Raw genomic sequence first — 22,865 nt, 5'->3', positions numbered from 1 at the left:
GCTATACATTATCCCGCTTATTACATGGCTAACTTACTAACAATATACCTAATTCATTTTACACCATCGACAAGACGAGATCAAATGCAGACGCAGTTCTGTTCTGTCGCTCCGCGCTGTCATTGCCGGCAGCTTCGCCGGCAGCCGGCAGGTGTGTCTGATTGGCTGCACTGATGCAGTGTGTGTCAGTGGGCTTGATTGCTACAGCTGCGAACAGCGGTCATTATTGCTCGGCAGAGGTCCGTTATCGAGTAATAACGGACCTCTGACGAGCGCTATTGACCAATCACAATCAAGCATTTCGGCGAATGTTAAAACGCCATGTAATAAGACCAGTTAGTCTTCGGGTGAGGTGTTAGTTGGACAATGCCTAGACTAACCGGTCATGTCTGCTTCCATTCATTGTGCTAAGCTAGGTTAACATGCAGCCAGATCGCTTTCTACTGAACGCACAGAGAGGAAACTGGTATCTATCTATCTCGTCTCTCTCTGGAGAAGATGGTAAGCTAATTTCCCCAAATGTTGGCGTATTCCTTTAAATAGTTTTTCAATTTTTTTTAAGTACAGTCGTAGTAGTAAGGGTCGGGCCTACCTGGAAGGGAGAGCGGATCTTGATGTACTTGCTGCCCTCCACAGAGTAGATCTGACACACCAGGAAGCGGGTCACTCCCGACTCTCTGTGAATGACGCTGTACATGCCCCGCCCCACCTTGATCAGAGGAATCACGCTGGCCGAGGTATGGCCCACCGGAACTGAGGGAGAGAAAGGCATACTGATATTCATCTCCCCAATACTGACATCTGACAAAGAGCCACATGTAGCAGGACAGAAACCAACGCAAAGACACTTCATTTTCTGCCCTTTCCCCACGTTAAGATTCGTCATATGGAGGAACATGGATTATACCTCAATCGTCTTTATCCAAATTAAAGTCTATGGACCTATTCAAACTTCACAGTTCAAAGTTTATTTCTGTTTCAGTGGCACGCTTATTTGTAGAGTGCATGTGTACTGTGTGTGTGTGTGTGTGTGTGTGTAACTGCATGTGTTATCTCACTAGGCTGTATGTAGTAGTCCTTGGCGCTGACGGAGGTCTGTATCTGTGTGTGTGTGTTATCTCACTAGGCTGTATGTAGTAGTCCTTGGCGCTGACGGAGGTCTGTATCTGTGTGTGTGTGTTATCTCACTAGGCTGTATGTAGTAGTCCTTGGCGCTGACGGAGGTCTGTATCTGTGTGTGTGTGTTATCTCACTAGGCTGTATGTAGTAGTCCTTGGCACTGACGGAGGTCTGTATCTGTGTGTGTGTGTTATCTCACTAGGCTGTATGTAGTAGTCCTTGGCGCTGACGGAGGTAATGGCAGAGAACTGGTCCGAGTCTGTGTTGGTCCTGAGGTAGTCCAGTTCCAGACTCTCCCCGTCCTGCAGCTCCACGCGGCGCTCCAGGCTCTGCCTGCCGATGGGGCTGAACATGTCACTGTGCAGCACAGTCACCGCCAGGCCCAGGCGGTTCTTCACCACGAACGGAGCCTCGTCCTTCTGGAAGCACTCCGCCGTCTGCTTGGCTGCCTCCGCAAACGCCTGAGGGAGGAACCATGGAGGGTGAACATCTAGGAGTCCACTAGTCCACTAGTCCGCTGTAAAGGAATGTGAATCACTACCCACCTTCAAAAACACTCTCAAAAAACACCTACGTGAGACTGCAATTCGAAACTGGCCCCTACAAATGTCCTAACCTAGTTGTACAGTAAATGACCAAGTAAGGCTTTGTCAACATTCCAATGTACAGTGTAAAATGTGTGTGTGTCCCCTACCCAACCCCCCCCCCCCCCCCCACCTCCAATGTACAGCCCTCACCCAACCCACCCCACCCCACCAACCTCCTCCAATGTACAGTTTCTACGCCAAATGTATATACACTCCTTTTCTGGACACTTTTGTATCACACTCGGAACTAGTTGTATCGGAACTAGGCAGAATCTGCATATGGCTCGCTGATAACAAACTATCATTACACATGGGCAAAACAGAGTCCATTCTCTTCGGTTCAAATAACAAACTCAGCAAGACCGACGGCTTCTCAGTTACAGTGGGTGACAATATTGTCACAAGGAAAGATGAAATTACCTACCTGGGGTCCATCCTAGAGGCTAATCTCTCCTGTGACAAAATGGCATCCAATGTAATAAAAAAAGTCAACCAACGAACTCGATTCTTGTACCGGATCTCCTCTCTGGTAAACAAGAACACCCTGAAGACTCTGGCAGGAGCACTCATTCAGGGGTACTACGACTATGCTTGCACCTCATGGTACCAAAGCACCTCAAAGGCGCTAAAAACAAAATTACAAACATCTCAAAACAAACTGGTCAGACTACTGCTTGACCTTACTCCTAGAACCCACCTCACCCCTGCCCACTTCGACAACCTAGGATGGCTTAGAGTAGACGACAGAGTACAACAACTTGCAATGGGCCTGGTCTACAAGATACACTACACGACCAAGGTACCCATGTACATGTCAAAATACTTCCCAAAGGTCAGTGAATACCACGATCACAACACCAGAGGGAGCTCCACAAATCATGTCAAACCCAGATTCGGCTCAAATAAGGGACTAAACACGTTTCGCAATTATGCCACATCAATGTGGAACGCCCTACCCAAAGCTGTAAAGGAATGTGGATCACTACCCACTTTCAAAACCTCTCTCAAGGGACACCTACGGGAGACTGCAATTCAACACTGGCCCCTGTAAATATCCTAACCCAATCATTCCAACCCCCTCCAATGTACAGTCATTTACCTAGTATGGTTTTGTCAATAGTTCAATGTACAATTGTGTTTGTTTGTACAGTGTCTCCTCCCCCCCCCCCTCAATGTACAGTGTTACTTGTTTATACAGTATGCCCCCCGCCCCCCCCCCCCCCCCAACCACCTCCAATGTAAATTACCCAGTATGGTTGTCAATATCCCAATGTACCCAACCCCCCCCACCCAACCTCCAATGTACAGTTTCTACGTCAAATGTATATACTCCCTTTTCTTGACTCCTTCTGTATCACAAACAGTACTGTATTTGCAAATCTGGTATGTCATAAATGTATAGATGTAGCAGTACTGACTATCTGTATGTCATGTATGTCATATATGTCTATATGAATTGAAAATGGGGGACCCTGATGGAAACAAGACAAACGTCTTTCTCAGGTCTGCATCCCCTTAACAATTGTATGTATTGAGCCGTACTGTATTGTACCCATTCTGCAATCTGTTAAATAAAGTTTTCATTCATTCATTCATTCACAAACAGTACTGTATTTGCAAATCTGATATGTCATAAATGTATAGATGTAGCAGTACTGTCTATCTGTATGTCATGTATGTCATATATGTTATGATGAATTGAAAATGGGGGACCCTGATGTAAACAAGACGAAAGTATTTCTCTGGTCTGCATCCCCTTAACAATTGTATGTATTGAGCTGTACTGTACTGTACCCATTCTGCAATCTGTTAATAAACTTTTCAATCAATCAATCAATCAATCACTCACATTAGCATGTTACATTTAGTCTTTTAGCCGACGCTTTTTATCCAAAGCTACTTACAGGTTCTGTACAACAAGTGAGTGGGAAGGGTACAACTCAAACAGTGACAAACTTAAGTGCTACGATCATGCGTGCATAGTAGTATAGAGACATACTAGCATAGTAGGTAATAATATAGGCAAGGTAGATTACTTAGTAGCAAAGTGCATAATAGTAAGACAGTAAGAAGGTTGGCAATTCTTTATTTATTTACTATTATTATTATCATTATCTTATTAAAGGGATAGTTCTAAAAAATTTGCCGGAGCTAGTATGAGGAACAGCATGGATTGTACTGAGAAAGGACTCTACCGATCAACATCATCATTGGTAAGTAAGACATAGGGCTATGGTTGAAAAAAATCGGAACTATCCCTTTAATGACTTACACGCCTACAATTGAACCCTTGCAATGAAGCGCAAATGTGATATATCACTAGAAAAGGACTGCAATGTATCACCTAGGTTTGCCATGTAGGTACTTGTAAGTTTGAAAAATATTAAAATGTCATTCATGGCAAAACATGCTCCATCACAGAAAATGGTTGCAGATCTGATGCTACTAACAGTCCTATTGCACTGGTCGTGTCTTTACCACAGGAAGAATTGGCAGGGTAGGCTGAAAATGCCGCTTGACATTGGACTGTGTGAACCTGTTTGTAACCTCAAAGTTCCAGGTCAAATACTCATTATCTTAGTAGATTCTCATTTCCGATTAGAAACTGTTCAACCCTTCGTAAATAATTCTACTGCACCCTACATGGACATAATTCCAAATGAGCTGTCTCCATATAAAAACCTCACCTGGACCAAAGCCACCTAGTGGGCTCTAAAGCCATGATACTTCTAAGTGACAGATTCATAGAAACAGCTAATCCAAATGAGGAGCCTGGCTTCCTTTCATTCATGCTTGGTAGATAATCTCACCGCGCCCAGGTTACTGAGCATGCTCAGTCCACACTTGGACAGTGTGATGTTGAGCTGGTCCTTGCTGCTGATGCTGATGACAGTTTTATAGTCTGGGATCTGGTAGTCCACCTCATCAGACAGTCCTGAGGAATTCACCGGCTTCTTCTTCATCTGGAACATAGACAGCATGAGAGGAAGGTTAGACATGGTTAGTGTGTGTGTGTGTGTGTGTGTGTGTGTGTGTGTGTGTGACGCTATATTTTCACCAGGTAGGAACAGTGAAGGAACCTTAACAAAGAAAATGTATTCCATTCGTTCTCCAGACCTCCTCTCTAAACATCTACACCTCGTGTCTAAACCTCCTCTCCAAACATCTAAACCTCCTCTCCAAACTTATAAACTTCCTATGTCTAAACTTCCTCTCTAAAACTCCTCTCTTAAACCTCCTCTCCAAACCTCTAAACATCCTCTCTAAACCTCTGTCTCAACTTCAGCCAATTATGCTTATTTTCCATTGCATGGTACCTACTTGACTCTACCCTACTCTACTCTACTCGCTTTAGGTACCTGGTACTTCGTTCCTTTTCCACTGCAGGTACTACTCAGTTTGTCTCCGTGTGGGGAGGCGGGACGCTGGTGTACAGCATGAAAGCTCCGTGAGCATAGCTATGTCCGCGCAAGCCAGAGTTTAACACAGTTTCAATCAATCAATAACAACATTAACCAGACTCTCGTTGTGTCTATTCTGCTAAAGCTAACGTTACCTCTCATTGTGTCTATTCTACAAGCTTTAACGTTACCTCTCGTGTCTATCTGCTGACGTTAACGTTAGCATTAGCATTAGGCTAACAACAAGCTGTAACGTTACCAGTCTTGCGTCTATCTGCTAACGTTAGCATTAGGCTAACAACAAGCTGTAACGTTACCAGTCTCGCGTCTATCTGCTAACGTTAGCATTAAGTAATAACCGGTTTAAAATGGATGGTGATTACCTCACGTTGTGTCTATTCTACTAGCATTAATGTTACTAGTACAAACAACCAATAGCGAGTTATATTGATCAAGCTATGTTCACTAGCCATGCTAAAACGCAAGCAAATTAGCACCTAAGCTAACAACCAGCTTAACAAATCAGCGATTTTTTTGTGACACTAAACTCTCCGCTCGGTGGTAAATTGGGTTGATGTCGGTTTTGTTTCATCAATAAATGAGGCAGAATACACAGTGAATCTATAATTTTTTGTTTATTGCACTTGTTCCTGCTGCAAACAAATAATGAATGAAATGAATCCTACGCGAGACATTAAAGATGGCGGCTTTCTGTTTTTGTGCAGAAGCTCCAACGAGTGACGCGTCTCTCTTCTGACCAATCAGTGGTCTGCAGTGTTACACGTGACTTTTCTGGTACCACTTCTACTCGCTTGGAACCTCGACAGAGCAGGGACTAAAAAAGTACCCAAAAAGTACCTGGTACCATGGAAAACCGAAAATGCAGAGTAGAGTAGAGTCGAGTAGGTACCATGCAGTGGAAAAGGGGCATAGAGAGAATCGCTGTGATGTTAAAAGAAAAAGAAATGTGTGGGTGTTTAAGTGTGCAAGTATGTGTACCTTAAATCCCAGTGTCCAGGGTCTAAAGCCATCTCTGGTATCGTCCTCTAGTGGTTCCAGAAGAGGTTCCCACACACCCATCACCTCGTTATAGTAATGGACCTAAACACAACAGAACGTTACCTGGTTACAGTAATGGACATAAAGACAACACACCTTTACCTCATTACAGTAATGGACCTAAAGACAATAGAACTTTTCCTCATTACAGTAATGGACCGAAAGACAATATACCTTTACCTCATTACAGTAATGGACCTAAAGACAATATAACTTTACCTCATTACATTAATGGACCTAAAGACAACAAAACGTTACCTTGTTACAGTAATGGACCTAAAGACAATATAACTTTACCTCATTACAGTAATGGACCTAAAGATAACAGGACTTTACCTCATTACAGTAATGGACCTAAAGACAACAGGGCCCTCATTTATCAAGTTCTTAGAACATTTTCTATTTCCATACGTAAGCACAGAATTTAGAATGTGTGCATGCACAAATAAAACGGGATTTATCAACCGTGCGTACACAGGTCCTACGCTCCTCCGTGTTGATAAATACCTCTTTGTTCTACCGTCAATGCTCGTGCATGATTATCCATATATGATCATGAAACACCCCCCATGGGATGTGAAATAATGGACTGACCCGAGCGGAACTCTGAGAAACTTCACAGGAGATTGTTCACTGAGGCGTTGTCGAACCAAGAAGACACAACCGGTGTTATGGGATAAATAAAAGGCTGACTTGTACACGGTGATGTCAGATATCAACGGCTCCCTAAGACCATTGCTGCAATTCTGCCTGGACAGCTCAAAATACTAATAAAGACCGTTCGTTGACCACTGTTTGGCGTTGGTGGTGTGTCATTATAACCGTGCTGTCAGGGCCGCCTCAGGGGGTGTGCGAGCAGTGCGGTCGCACAGGGCCTCGCGGGAAGGGGGGCCTAGCACAAAAAAAAAAAAAATATATATATATTTTTTTTTTATTTATTATTATTTTTATTTAATTTTTTTAATTTTTTTATTTTTTTTGCGAGGCCCCCCTTCCCACGAGGCCCTTTTTCATCACAGACATAAAATCTAGTTTTGCTTATATGCTTATATATTTCACATTAGACACGTTTGTAGAATGTGTCTGACTTGTTCCTGGCTCTGCAGATACACTATTGGCTCTGCAGATACACTATTGGAGGCTGCTCTGAGGCTCTGCAGCAGAATTGGTTTCAATGAGGGGAGGGGTTACAGGTAAGGTAGAGTCTGACTATTTCGCGCGTGCAGCATTGGAGGTTATGCCAGCCAAGATGAAGAGGACATCGTTCGGCAGATGGACTGAAGATGAAAGTTGTTGCATGTTAGACAGTTCAGTCAGGCTAGCCATCCCGGCTAAAGACAGGGACAGCTAGTTAGCTTTAGCTACGTTATAATATTGAGTGCTAACGTGTGGTTCAGTCGGGATATAGCCATGATGATGTCGGCTAGTAGCTAGCTTAGCTAAAGGCTAACTAGCGTTAGCTAACCTAGAGACAGCGCGTGCAGCATTGTTATGCCAAGATGAAGAGGACGGTCGTTTGGCAGATGAACTTCGTCAACTCCACGCGGTTGTCTCCATCCTCTTGGACGTTTGGTGAGTTTTTAATGCACTCTATTCTATTCCCGCCGTGGATATCTCTCTCTCTCTCTCTCTCTCTCTCTCGGGAGCCAAATGGGCCGACTAGCTATTGTAGTACTAGTAGCTAAAGGTGTGTGGCCTGGTGTCAGCACCTGGTGCGAGGGAGGTGAGCTTGGTGTTTCATTATGAGAATATCTCCATGCTCAAGTCGGCTATAGTCCGCGAGGGACTTGTTGCCGGCACAGCTATGGTAAACACCACTCTGTAGTGGGACGTGTATTGTCTTCTTTTTCCCTTCTCTCTTCGTATGAGAAGAGGAAAACACAGCGGCTGTCTGAAGTGTTGGCCTGTATTGCTTTTCTCACGTTGTACAATTTTTCAGTGGTAGCCGCATAGCTTGCTTCTGCGTTAGCTAGTGGTTAGCGATAGCCGGGTTGAGCTAACTGTTAGCCAGTTAGCTGTTTAGCTACGACGTTAGCTGCTCGTTTTCGCTCGCCTGGGAACGTTAGCTTGATGCTATCAGTTAGCCTAGAGTTAGCTGTTAGCTTGTGCTACGACCATTGACATTAGCCGTGAGAATAGCGGGCCCTGGCACTCTCTGACTACGACATCATCTTTGACAGAAGATGTAGTCGGGCCTGCACCATGACAAGGCTCCGGCCATAGCTTCTTTTTGTCCGGCCAGCGAGAGGCCTTTCGTCAACGTGGAGACCTGTGTTGCGGCCTTTCGCCCTGCGTTCCTTGGTGCAGGTAAGATGTCATGACATTACCCCACTCTTCCTTCCTTCCCCTCCCGAATGTTTTGTTAATAACGATGTTTTTTTCCAGGCAAAACATATGTTACTTCACAACATTTGGAGATACGACATGTGCTGTGTGTGAATTGTTTTGGTCGTTTGTGTAGCTTGGGTAGCGTTGGCCAAAGCTGTGTGTGGCCTGGTGTCAGTACCTGGCTAGCCTATTTAGCTGATGCCGGCCATTGGCTCCTTGCTGCTTTGTTTTCTCTGGTATAGACCCTCTTCTCTTTGGATTTAAGTGTTGATCTTTGTCCTTTTGGATCTATATTCATGTTGCCTTTGTGAAGTTATCTTTTCCTTCTGTTTTGTTCTTCCATTAAAAGTTGAATATCCTTTAGGGGCTCATCTTTGCTTATCTCTCTCATACATGCTCTCTCTCTAACACACACAACACACAGACATGCTCTCTCTCTCTAACACACAAACACACATGCTCTCTATCTCTCTCTCTCTCTCTCTTTCTAACACACACAGTCTGCCTATGGCGGCCTTTCTCGATGGCTAGGCTGTGCTCGCTGAGTCTGTATCTACTCTCTGTACACTGTATATTGACTGTAGAACGGGAGCTCTCTCTCGCTCTCTCTCTTGCTATATGTTGACTGTATCATGCCCAGCCTCGGGCAGCGCTATTATTTAAGAATATGTTGACTGTATGGAAAAAAAATAAATCTTAAATCTTGCACAGGGCCTCACATTTCTCCCAGGCGGCCCTGCGTGCTGTAATATGAATGCCTTTATTAGTTGTGTTCGATTGGCTATAATATGATTTTTAGAGGCATCTATTTTGTTGTCGGTATTAGCCTAATACCGACAACAAAACAGATGCCTCTAAAAATCATATACTATTAGGTAGCCTATATGAATTACATATAATAGCAGCCATAGCCTACATTATGCAACAGTAACTTGCGCATATATAATAGCACAATGCACAGCCCTGCGAACCCTGCACAGTAAACTAACTTGATCATTAATCTAGCTGTTGTATCTTTACGCTTATGAAAACATTAAATAATGTTTTCATTGCATTAATAGCCTATATTCTCAAATGGCATTTAATGTCTATCCGACTCCTCGTTTTATATTTATATTTATTTAATTTAATTTATATTAAAAGGCTTTGACATTGTAAAACTAAATATGTGGAATTCTGTAAGCAGAATACAAGTCATATCACCCACACGATATATGCTCTGTGTCCAGAGCATGTATGCTTTTCATTCATTTAAGACACATTATTGCAATGCGTTTTTTATTCTTTCTTATACAGTAGGAAGGGGGAAGAACACTATATCGTGGGTGTTCATATGACTTGTATTCTGCTTACAGCTTCGAAATTCCACTTGTTTCGTTTAACGTTATGGCAAAGCCTTTTAAATATAATCAAAACGTTCCCATGTTTCTGCGGTCTGTGCGCAAAATAATAACGAGTTGAGCTATGCGGAGCGCAGTCAGTCAGTACACCCCGTATATTCTGATAACGCTATATAAACCATGCTGCATTCATTCGGCGATAAAGACCTATTATTCCAAATGCTATTTATAGGGTTTTGACCATAATTACACTACTGTTGCTATTTTACAATGAACTATAATGAATTACGGTTCATACAGAACACGCCAGTGTTGAAACTAATGCACAGAAGCTTATTTCCTTGTTGTAATAATATATTCTACCAACGGGCGCCAATTTAAATAGATCAGAGTACTTAAAAAAAATATTTAAAAGCAAAGGACACAGTAACAAAACTATACAACAACAACACAGTAAGACAATAAGATCATAAAATCAACAAGCTACATGGTGTCGAAAGCCAGAGAGAAAAGGTGGGTCTTAAGGAGGCCTTTGAAACGGGGCAGTGATGAGGCCTGCCTAATCTGCAGTGGCAGCTCATTCCACATTTTGGGGGCGACAACGGAGAAAGCACGGTCCCCCCTGCAATGGGCCTGGTCTACAAGATACACTACACGACCAAGGTACCCATGTACATGACTAAATACTTCCCAAAGGTCAGTGAATACTACGATCACAACACCAGAGGGAGCTCCACAAATCATGTTAAACCCAGATTCGGCTCAAACAAGGGACTAAACACGTTTCGCAATTATGCCACATCAATGTGGAACGCCCTACCCAAAGCTGTAAAGGAATGTGAATCACTACCCACTTTCAAAAACACTCTCAAAAAACACCTAAGGGAGACTGCAACTCGAAACTGGCCCCTGTAAATGTCCGAACACAACCCCCTCCAATGTACAGTAAATTACCAAGTATGGTCTTGTCAATAATCCAATGTACAGTGTTGTTTGTACAGTTGTACAGTGTCCCCCACCCACCCCTCCTACCCAACACCCCCCCCCCACTCCTACCCAACCCCCCCCCCCCCCCCCACTCCTACCCAACCCCCCCCCCCCCACCCACCCAACCACCTCCAATGTACAGTCCCCACCCACCCCTCCTACCCAACCCCCCCCCCCCACTCCTACCCAACCACCTCCAATGTACAGTCCCCCCCCACCCCCACCTACCCAATCCAATGTACAGTTTCTACGCCTAATGTATATACTCTTTTCTTTCTGGACTCTTTTTGTATCACAAACAGTACTGTAATTGCAAATCTGGTATGTCATAAATGTATAGATGTAGCAGTACTGTCTATCTGTATGTCATGTATGTCATATATGTTACGATGAATTGAAAATGGGGGACCCTGATGTAAACAAGACGAAAGTCTTTCTCTGGTCTGCATCCCCTTAACAATTGTATGTATTGAGCTGTACTGTACTGTACCCATTCTGCAATCTGTTAATAAAGTTTTCATTCATTCATTCATTCATCCCCCTGAGCTTACGCCTAGTTGTAGGCACTACTAGGAGCAGCTGGTCAGCTGACCTGAGAGAGCGAGAAGGTGTATAGACCTGCAGCAGCTCAGAGAGGTAGGGTGGAGCAAGGTCATGAAGAGCTTTAAAAGCAAATACATTTTTTTTTAAATGAATCCTAAAGTGCACTGGGAGCCAGTGGAGTGAAAATAAAATCGGTGAGATGTGGTCGTATTTACGAGTGCCAGTTAAAAGACGAGCAGCGGCGTTCTGCACCATCTGAAGGCGAGCCACTGAGGATCCACTCACCCCTATATAAAGTGCATTGCAGTAATCCAGCCTGGTAGTCACAAATGCATGGATTACTGCTTCAAAATGCTGGACGTGTAGGATGGGCTTAATTTTGGCCAGCTGCCTCAACTGGAAAAAACTCGTTTTAACACCTAGGTTCTTTACTATTCGTTTGACATGTTGTGCCAGCGAACCCAGATCTAGCAGTGAGGTCACAGAGGGGGCACCAAAAACCATGACCTCCGTCTTTTTGTCATTAAAATTAAAAAAATTCAATGCCATCCAGGATTTAATGTCATCAAGGCATTTGGTCAGCGGGTCTATGGAAAAAGAGCCAGACTTTTTTAGTGGCATATAGATCTGGCTGTCATCAGCGTAGCAGTGAAAAGGAATGCCGTGCTTTCTGAGGATGGAACCAAGGGGCAATAAATAAATAGAGAACAGGACGGCGCCAAGTATCGAGCCCTGGGGTACACCGTACAATAGGGGGGCAGTAGAGGACACGGAGTCCTCGAGCTTGACACAAAAGGATCGATCTGCCAGGTAGGATATGAACCATTCAAGGGCTATGCCTCTGATGTTCAAGGCGGGCAATTAAAATGTCATGGTCCACTGTGTCAAAAGCGGCCGACAAGTCTAAAAGGACCAGGACAACACAGTCACTGGAATCAGTAGCTAAAAAGATGTCATTAAAAACTCTTAAAAGTGCCGACTCAGTGCTGTGCAGGGATTTAAAACCAGATTGGAAAACCTCGAGAATATTGTGCTCGTTTAAAAAATTCATTAGCCGAGTATAGACAATTTTCTCAATGATCTTTGATAAAAATGGCAGTTTAGAGATGGGCCTAAAATTTGACATGGCTGCAGGATCAAGCCCAGGCTTCTTGATCAGGGGCTGCACAACCGCATGTTTAAAAAGTGCCGGGACCACACCAGAGGACAGGCTGCTATTTATAATGTTGAGTACAGTAGGCCCAACAGCTGGGAAGACTTCTTTAAAGAGTCGAGGTGGAACAGCATCATCTGGGGAGCCCGATGGCTTCATTTTGCCAATGACCTCCTGTAAGGAAGACAGCGTCATGGGCACAAATGTGTTAAAAACAGCGGGGCTGGGGACAAAAACGGAGGGGTCATAAACAGGAGGTAAAATAGAAGCCCTAATGGAGGAGACCTTATCAATAAAGAAATTAAGGAAGTCTGTCTGTGCGTACGCAACGTTGATAAATGAGGGCCCAGGACTTTACCTCATTACAGTAATGGACCTAAAGACAACAGAACGTTACCTCATTACAGTAATGGACCTAAAGACAACAGAACGTTACCTCATTACAGTAATGGACCTAAAGACAACAGGACTTTACCTTGTTACAGTAATGGAACTAAAGACAACAACACTTTACCTCAGTTATCTGATCATTACAGTAATGGACCTAAAAACAATAGAACTTTACCTCATTACAGTAATGGACCTAAAGACAATATAACTTTTCCTCATTACAGTAATGGACCTAAAGACAATATAACTTTACCTCATTACAGTAATGGACCTAAAGACAATATAACTTTACCTCATTACAGTAATGGACCCAAAGACAATATAACTTTACCTTGTTACAGTAATGGATCAAAAGATGTGCAGGTTGATCAGGATGTGTGTGTGTTACCTCTAGGTTTAGTTGGCTGTGCAGGTTGATCAGGGTGTGTGTGTGTTACCTCTAGGTTTAGTTGGCTGTGCAGGTTGATCAGGATGTGTGTGTGTTACCTCTAGGTTTAGTTGGCTGTGCAGGTTGATCAGGGTGTGTGTGTGTTACCTCTAGGTTTAGTTGGCTGTGCAGGTTGATCAGGGTGTGTGTGTGTTACCTCTAGGTTTAGTTGGCTGTGCAGGTTGATCAGGGTGTGTGTGTGTTACCTCTAGGTTTAGTTGGCTGTGCAGGTTGATCAGGGTGTGTGTGTTACCTCTAGGTTTAGTTGGCTGTGCAGGTTGATCAAGGTGCTCCAGTTCTTCACAACGCCATGGAAAGAGGACTTGGCTAGCAGCATGGGGACCGTCCGGTGGCCTACCCCCGCCTCCAGAGTCACACAGATAGAGGTGATGGACAGCTGTTGACAGACAGCAGATGGAATCATACACACCTATTTTATACTACAAATGCATCTAATACCAGGCTGAAATAGAAGTACTGTATGAAATCTGGCCTGGGATTGTATTACTGAATCTGAAGAGACTGTATTAACGTATTATAGTATTTCTCTACCTGTAGAGACTGTATTACTGTATCTCTCTACCTGTAGAGACTGTATTACTGTATCTCTCTAGTATCTACCTGTAGAGACTGTATTACTGTATTTCTCTACCTGTAGAGACTGTGTTAATGTATTACTGTATTTCTCTACCTGTAGAGACTGTGTTAATGTATTACTGTATTTCACTACCTGTAGAGACTGTATTACTGTATTCTGCTACCTGTAGACTGTATTACTGTATTTCACTATCTGTAGACTGTATTACTGTATTTCTCTACCTGTAGATACTGTATTACTGTATTGCCCTACCTGTAGAGAATGTATTTCTCTACATGTAGAGACTGTGTTAATGTATTACTGTATTTTGCTACCTGTAGAGACTGTATTACTGCATTTCTCTACCTGTAGAGACTGTATTAGTGTATCTCTATCTACCTGTAGCGGATGTATTACTGTATTTCACTACCTGGAGCGACTGTATTAATGTATACTGTATCTCTCTACCAGGAGAGACTGTATTCATGTATTACTGTATTTCTCTACCCGTAGAGACTGTATTATTGTATTTCTCTACCTGTAGACTATTGTATTTCTCTACCCGTAGACTGTATTACTGTATTTCTCTACCTGTAGACTGTATTATTGTATTTCTCTACCTGTAGAGACTGTATTACTGTATTTCTCTACCCGTAGAGACTGTATTACTGTATTTCTCTAACCATAGACTGTATTCCTGTATTTCTCTACCCGTAGAGACTGTATTACTGTTTGTCTCTACCCGTAGAGACTGTATTACTGTATATCTCTAACTGGAGATACTCTCCCTGGGGTATGAGTGGGGCCAGAGACTGAATAACAGTTTTTGTGTACCTGGAGAGACCCTCCCTGGGGTATGAGTGGGGCCAGGGACTGAATAATTATTATTATTATTAATCCTTCACTGTCTTTGTCCTGTGTCTGTTGTTGCTGTTTGTTATGTGGAAAAAATATCTATGTAAAAATGTATACTGTAATTGACGTAACAATCACCAATGTGTTTACACATATGGCTCATTAAAGGAATCTGAATCTGAATAGCAGTATTTGTGTACCTGGAGAGACCCTCCCTGGGGTATGAGTGGGGCCAGGGACTGAATAGCAGTATTTGTGTACCTGGAGAGACCCTCCCTGGGGTATGAGTGGGGCCAGGGACTGAATAGCAGTATTTGTGTACCTGGAGAGACCCTCCCTGGGGTATGAGTGGGGCCAGGGACTGAATAGCAGTATTTGTGTACCTGGATGGACCCTCCCTGGGGTATGAGTGGGGCCAGGGACTGAATAGCAGTATTTGTGTACCTGGAGAGACCCTCCCTGGGGTATGAGTGGGGCCAGGGACTGAATAGCAGTATTTGTGTACCTGGAGAGACTCTCCCTGGGGTATGAGTGGGGCCAGGGACTGGGCTTCTTCGTCCCCTAACTCTTCCAGGAACCAGAGCTTGAGATCCTTCCAGCTGTGTCTGATCCATAGCTCGCGGGGGACGGGGCTGTCCAGCTCTTGCAGTGTCTCTGCTGCCGGCATCAGGACAGACTGGATGGTAATGACTGTGTTGATGATGATGGGAGACACCTGGTATAAAATAAACAGATACATCCCCATTATCCAATAATTCCACTCTGGGTTAAAAGCATATTCATTTCACTCATTTCAAGTGTAGTAGTAGTAGTAGTAGTAGTAGTAGTAGTAGTAGTAGGAATATTAGTAGTTGTACTAGTAGTAGTAATATTAGTAGTGGGAGGAGTAGTAATAACAAAAGTAGTAGTAGTAGTAGTAGTAGTAGTAGTAGTAGTATTAGTAGTAAGAGTAGTAGTAGTAGTAGTAGTAACAGTAATAGTAGTAGTAGTAGTAGTAGTAATAGTAGTAGTAGTAGTAGTAGTAGTAGTAGTAGTAGTAGTAGTAACAGTAGTAGTAGTAGTAGTAGTAGTAGTAGTAGTAGTAGGAATATTAGTAGTAGTAATATTAGTAGTGTGAGGAGTAGTAATAACAAAAGTAGTAGTAGTAACAGTAGTAGTAGTAATAGTAGTAGTAGTAGTAGTAGTATTAGTAGTAACAGTAGTAACAGTAATAGTAGTAGTAGTAGTAGTAGTAGTAGTAGTAGTAGTAGTAGTAGTAGTAGTAGTAGTAGTAACAGTAGTAGTATCCTATATAATTGTATTTGAATTCACCTTGTTTTTCTGCTTATTTACATTGAGTACAGCTTGTGTTATATTACGTTTTATTGTATTTTCTTGTATTTTTCTTTTTTTTATGGCCATCTTGGTCTATGTCATTTGTTAAGTAATTGGTAAAGTATATTATTATATACTTATTGTTATGTGTCTTGTAAGCCCATATGGGCTGGGCATACATCTGTATGTAAGACACGAAAATAAAAAATATCAAATCAAATCAAATCAAAAGTAGTAGGTTTACCTTGAGAGTGAGCTGGTTGATGGAGATATCCATGTTCTGAGGAGAGGTGGAGGTCTGGGTGCTTTTGTAGAAGACCTGACAAGGTTGAAGCACCGTGGTCACATTGTTTATCCTCTTCTCTCTTAGGAAGGGACACGCCACCACCTGGAGACAAAAAAAGAAAAAAAGACAGACAGACAGCTGGTAATAATGTACCATATAAACCTGACCACTACATAGAGCAACACAGGACAGACAGACAGCTGGTAATAATGTACCGTATAAACCTGACCACTACATAGAGCAACACAGGACAGACAGACAGCTGGTAATAATGTACCATATAAACCTGACCACTACATAGAGCAACACAGGACAGACAGACAGCTGGTAATAATGTACCGTATAAACCTGACCAGTCTGTCTAAAGAGAAGTCGTTCACTCAGCCACACATTCAGACGTGTGGAGGAATGTGGAACCTAGCCTGTACCGACATCTCTGTGCTACTAACGTCTGGCCAGAAGACCTCCGGACCAGGACAACCTCTCCACTCCAGAGAACAAGAGGCCAACAGACCTTCAGGTCTTTGATGGTGGCGGTCATCAGAGAGCTCTCTGCATCGCTCTTCATCACCAGCTCACACTGGGTGGTCATCACCAGAGCCGGGGCGTCAGCACGCGTCAGGTCTGCCACAAACACAATCTCCGGATTCCTCACAAACACATTTATCTCCATCTTGGACACGGTCACTGGAGCTACAGCTGATTGGGCGAGAGGGATCGGAGGAATATAAACTGAATTAATCTATTGGGGACTGTTACAGGAAATACATAGTACAGTATATACAGACTAGGGATGGGCGTGAGTAATCGATTACTCGTAGCTAGAGAAAAATCAACAAAAAAAATCGAAATTATTAATAATTTTTATTAAAGAAAATATAATATTTTTTTTATTATTTTTTTTACATATTTTTTCACATGTATGTGTAAGATTATAACTGTTTGTTAGTTTCCTTAAACATATATACGTGAATGAAAAAAAATAAGTAAAATAAAAAAATATATATACCGTATATAAAAATTCAAATATTTTTATTTTTTTAAAGTTTTTTTCCCCTTTTCGAGTAATACACGATCACTCGAGTATAACATGCGATCAATCAATCTGGATTGCTCTTTAAAATGCCCATCCCTAATACATCTTTTTACAAAACACGTTATACAGGCTGGTCTCTATTAGAACCAGGTCTAAATTAATTGTTTATGTAGTTACTGCTGGTAGTTTTATAATATTTGTACTGGTTTAAAAGGAACTATTTGACAGTATATATAGTATAACAGACAGTGTAGCATGTAGTACATGCATGCAGTAGTAGCCTACAAGTTAGTGAAGCAGGCTTGTGACAGTGAAAGTGAATGAGGAACGCTCTCCCTCAACAACTACCGACTACAGTAGGTGTCCTTGAGCAAGGCACTCTAGACAGCTCACGGTGTGAACGTTGGAACTCTACTGTATGTGTGTGTTTCTCTTCATCATTCTCTCTCTCTCCCAGTCATTTGTATCACGTCAACCCACCGGAGTCTTTAGACGGGGCGTTGGAGGCTGCGTTCTTCCTCTCCCCTCCCCCGCCGCTGCTGCTGGTGGTCTTGGGCTGGGGGGAGGGCGACGGGGCGAAGCCCTGCTGGGACGACTTGAGAAAGATGTCTGCCACGGTGAGGAGGAACTCCATGCTGGCACACAGGTACAGGTCCTGCACCACGGTGTCCAGAGTGGTCCCATCTCTGCCCTTCCGGTAGTTCACCTCCACCATCACGTTCTGCTCAGCGCCAGGACGCATCGCCATCATCCTGATTCAAGTCACATTATAGATTATAGACCAATTATTGCTTACCGTAATTTTCGGACTATAAGCCGCGCCTTTCCCCCCCATTTTTCGACCCTGCGGCTTATATAACGGTGCGGCTTATATGTGACTCGACGTGACCAAACCCGAAAATGTAAAAATCGAAATATTGCTTTTTTGACTGCATTGAAATGTTATTTATCTGTTCCCTTATTTGCTAAACTTAATACAACTTGTAAATGAGTTAATTCTTGTTATTTGTCCGACAGTATTGTGTCCCAATGCTAATTACATATGGTAATTAAACATTAAAACACCTGCGGCTTATAGTCCAGTGCGGCTTATATATGTACACATCATTCAATTTAGCTGCTGCGGCTTATATTCAGGTGCGGCTTATAGTGCGAAAATTACGGTAATTGACTTATAATGCCCGTCATTTGTGTCTGTCTGTCCGTTTGTGTATATTAGGGCTGCTGCGATAAGTCGACGTTGTCGATGGTGTTAAACATGAAATATCATCTATTTGCATATTCATGACCGACACGTCATATCGTTACTTAGCTGGCATCTTTGCAGTGGAAATGGCAGACGTTCAAAGTCATAACTTGCGCAATAAGGCATCTAACTAGTGTGCAATAAATGAGTGCACTAGTGCACTTCAGACTCCCAGAGTTTGCACTGAACCTGGGAAATCTGCTTTTAGCTTCTGTGCCCCTCACACGTCCTGCAATGTTAAAACTCAATACTTTAGTGTCCTTTGGTCAGTTTAAATCTTTCATGACCAACCATTTCACCCCAGTCCACAGTTTTTTTTAACAATTTTATTGATAGACTTGTTTTTTGTATGTATTGTGTGCTGTATTTCTCAACATCATCTGAAACGAGAGTTTAACTCTCAATGATCTTCGACAACTAAATAAAGGTTGAATGAATAAATTGATGTGTACATTTATGGATGTGGTTCTGTGTGTGTACATGTGTGGTTCTGTGTGTGTGTGTGTGTGTGTGTGTACATGTGTGGTTCTGTGTGTGTGTGTATGTGTGGTTCTGTGTGTGTGTACATGTGTGGTTCTGTGTGTGTGTGTATGTGTGGTTCTGTGTGTGTGTGTGTACATGTGTGGTTCTGTGTGTGTACATGTGTGGTTCTGTGTGTGTGTGTGTATGTGTATGGTCCTGTGTGTGTGTGTGTGTGTGTGTGTGTGTGTGTGTGTGTGTGTGTGTGTGTGTGTGTGTGTGTGTATGTGTGGTTTTGTGTGTGTGTATGTGTGGTTCTGTGTATGAAGCAGGTATATATAATATACGTTATGCATTCCACAAATAATCCCTCACGTTTTATTTTATTTCTTTGTTATTATTTATTATTATTATTATTTTTGTATTCTCAAAGAAAAAAGTATTTTATTTTGAAATCGTGACGTATCTGGCTCCACGCTCCGCTGTTACCTCAGTGTGTCTGTGATAGAGGAAGAGGTAAGCAGCTGTCCGTGTTACCTGGATATATATTTCTGGTCTAAGAGAATGTATAATGGTCTAATGTTGTAAATAAGTTTCCAAATAATGAACCGGGTTTGTACAGTAATTCTATGTTAATGATGTGCAGTTGTGCATTTGTTTAAAAGAGATTTAACCGTTTTCGCAGACTTTTCTGTGAGCACTTTTGGCTAGCTAAGCATTTGGGGAGGGGGGGGGGGGGGGGTTGTACACGGCTCGTGCCGGCAGATTTTAACTGGTGTTTTCCCCACAGCAGTTTTGTGAGCTGCTGGCGTCATCTCGTGGTCAATGCTGATGCATTGTCCTTGTTTTGTTACCTGACAGGTATGTTTGTAGCTTGTGTGTTTTGAATCGTTTATTTTTTATTGTTTTATTCTAATGTCTAATTCTAACCTGAGTGTATCTGTGTGATTGAGGAAGAGTTTTGTGAGCTGCTGGCGTCATCTCGTGGCCAATGCTGATGCATTGTCCTTGTTTTGTTACCTGACTGGACATCAAATAAATAGGTCACAGTTTCGGCTAAAGAGAATAGCACGAGCCTGTCCTTCCTTCATCACACACAACCGACAACGCAGAGTAGTGGCAGTAGGGGTCTGTCGAGAGTAGGCCTGAAACCGGCTACATGTACATGTGTGGTTCTGTGTGTCTGTGTGGTTCTGTGTGTGTGTACATATGTGGTTCTGTGTGTCTGTGTGGTTCTGTGTGTGTGTGTGTGTGTGTGTGTGTGTGTGTGTGTGTGTGTGTGTGTGTGTGTGTGTGTGTGTGTGTGTGTGTGTGTGTGTGTGTGTGTGTGTGTGTAAATGTGTGGTTCTGTGTGTGTACATGTGTGGTTCTGTGTGTGTGTGTGTGTGTGTACATGTGTGGTTATGTGTGTGTACATGTGTGGTTCTGTGTGTGTACATGTGTGGTTCTGTGTGTGTACATGTGTGGTTCTGTGTGTGTACATGTGTGGTTCTGTGTGTGTGGTTCTTGTGTGTGTGTGTGTGTGTGTGTGTGTGTGTGTGTGTGTGTGTGTGTGTGTGTGTGTGTGTGTGTGTGTGTGTGTACCTAGGGGTGACCATTTTGACTCTGGTTCTCTTGTCGTCCAGCAGACAGTCAGCCAGGCGGACGGAGGCCTTCATGGAGCCGTCTGAGAACATGAGCAGGGAGGTGGAGATGGTGCCCAGGGTGAACTCTGCGAGCTTCAGCTGGTCATCTCTGGAGTCTAGAAACTGGACCTGGGGACACAGGGCACTATTACACAACGGCTCAGACCGCACATTGTGCCAGAATCTCATGAGGACATTTTATTACATTTCTATCACGTCCAATGACCCCAAACTGATGGTCTAAAGTGATGGATTGGATCGGTACTCGTTATCCCCCGATACTGAATGTTTAGGACATGGATTCAGCAGTGAGGACGTGGTATTGGTGCATCTCTGCTTTAAATACACACTGCTGCTACCAGTAAATAGTTAGGGTGAGTTGAGTAGAGGACAAATTCCTGGTATATGCACAAAGAAAATGTATAGTAGAAAAATAACCAAGCAACACCTTTTTATAAAAGAAAAAATAGTTGGTTATTAATATAATTGTTGTTGTAATTGTTGTCATGTTGTGTACCTCTTGTCCACAGGGGCTGTAGAGAACCAGAGTCATGGAGTCAAACGTGAAGTCCAGTTTCAGCGTGTTCTTCAGCTTGCTGGTCTTCTGGGTCTCCACTACTGCAGCTGTTACCACCGTGTTGCCTGCAGGACAGAGGAGGGAAGGAGCTAGAGTCTGGACCCTGTGGTTGTACCGGGCAGGTCCTAGTGGTCAACAGTGTCAGACGGTGGTTGTACTGGGCAGCTCCTAGTGGTCAGCAGTGTCAGACTGTGGTTGTACTGGGCAGCTCCTAGTGGTCAACAGTGTCAGACTGTGGTTGTACTGGGCAGGTCCTAGTGGTCAACAGTGTCAGACTGTGGTTGTACTGGGCAGCTCCTAGTGGTCAACAGTGTCAGACTGTGGTTGTACTGGGCAGGTCCTAGTGGTCAACAGTGTCAGACTGTGGCTGTACTGGGCTGCTCCTAGTGGTCAACAGTGTCAGACTGTGGTTGTACTGGGCAGCTCAACCAAGTGAACACGGAGCAAAAGTACACACTTCATATGATGACATATAAACTTTTGGAGACACCCATTGTTCCATTTCTCTGCTTTTATGTTGTTAAAATTGTCTGGCTAGCTAATGGTGGCTGAACTACAAAGCTGCATTAAGTCTCAAATATGGACCGGTCTCCACTGGGGTCATAGCCCAGACATGGCATTCATGGACCAGATTCCATTGGGGTCTGCGCAGACTAAAACAATGCAATAGTGGACCTCCGCATACGTCCACATACTGTAGACTGTCCGGTCATCACTCAGTTTTACAAAATATTGGTCTGTATGCGCGCAGATCAAAGGAGATTGGTGGATCAAAGAGCTGGCATGCCTGGACTATGAAAGGCAAAGGACTGTGGACTGTTTGTCTGCATAGTGTATGATGACTTTATGAGAGCCTTAGGTTTAGCCAACATGGTCATACTGTACGATGACATCGCTCATCAGTGAGAAGTCCAATGGGAGATAATCTATCATAACTAGGGGCGACAGTGAGAGGAGGTAGAGCAGTCGTCTGGTAATCCGGAGGTTCCCGGTTCGATACCTGCTCCTCCCGGGCAGCGTGTTGAAGTGTCCTTGAGCAAGACACTTGATGAGCAGGTTGGCACCTTGTATGGTTGCCTCTGCCATCGGTGTGTGAATGTGTGAGTGAATGGGTAAAAATGTGAGGAACAAAATTGTAAAGCGCTTTGGATAAAAGCGCTACAGTATATAAATGCACCATTTACAGTATAACTTGAATATCACTATATAAGCAATCACATTATCACATTATCATATCTTGTCCATACTGTGCAAGGCACAGTACACCCTTCAATTTAAATGCGTCTTTCCACCTACCGGTATCTCTCCTAGTTATACAGACACACAGTCCTCCACAAATATCTACTTCATCAGAGAGGTCAGAGCGCATGGTTGCCTGCAGTGCAGCACCCAAGGAGCAGGTTGCTCAAGGACGCTTAGGCAGTGATGGACACCATAGATGTAATACCATACACATCTCAGTCACCAGCTCCCAGCTGGAATACAGTCACCCACCAAGCTACCCACCTAGTCACGCTCTCAACTCCACCATTACTCAGTCATCCACCAAGCTACCC

The 22,865-nt window shown here is 43.3% G+C and overlaps 1 protein-coding gene across 1 annotated transcript in view; it reads right to left on the bottom strand.

The window, feature by feature from the left end:
- The window catches only part of vps13a (vacuolar protein sorting 13 homolog A), a 381,735-nt gene that overhangs the window by 131,345 nt on the left and 227,525 nt on the right, over positions 1 to 22,865 (bottom strand). Inside the window, 11 exon segments of the mRNA XM_084308048.1 lie at positions 593 to 753; positions 1,319 to 1,580; positions 4,517 to 4,669; positions 6,107 to 6,208; positions 13,588 to 13,731; positions 15,272 to 15,481; positions 16,325 to 16,468; positions 16,881 to 17,065; positions 17,883 to 18,154; positions 20,692 to 20,861; positions 21,250 to 21,374. Of these exon segments, the coding sequence (XP_084164174.1) occupies positions 593 to 753; positions 1,319 to 1,580; positions 4,517 to 4,669; positions 6,107 to 6,208; positions 13,588 to 13,731; positions 15,272 to 15,481; positions 16,325 to 16,468; positions 16,881 to 17,065; positions 17,883 to 18,154; positions 20,692 to 20,861; positions 21,250 to 21,374 (1,928 nt within the window).

This window comes from Notolepis coatsorum (assembly GCF_963971535.1).
Source record: "Notolepis coatsorum genome assembly, chromosome: 1".
Classification (NCBI taxonomy): Eukaryota; Metazoa; Chordata; class Actinopteri; order Aulopiformes; family Paralepididae; genus Notolepis; species Notolepis coatsorum.
The sequence above is the reverse complement of the archived record's forward strand: the minus strand, read 5'-3'. Positions and strand labels throughout refer to the sequence as shown.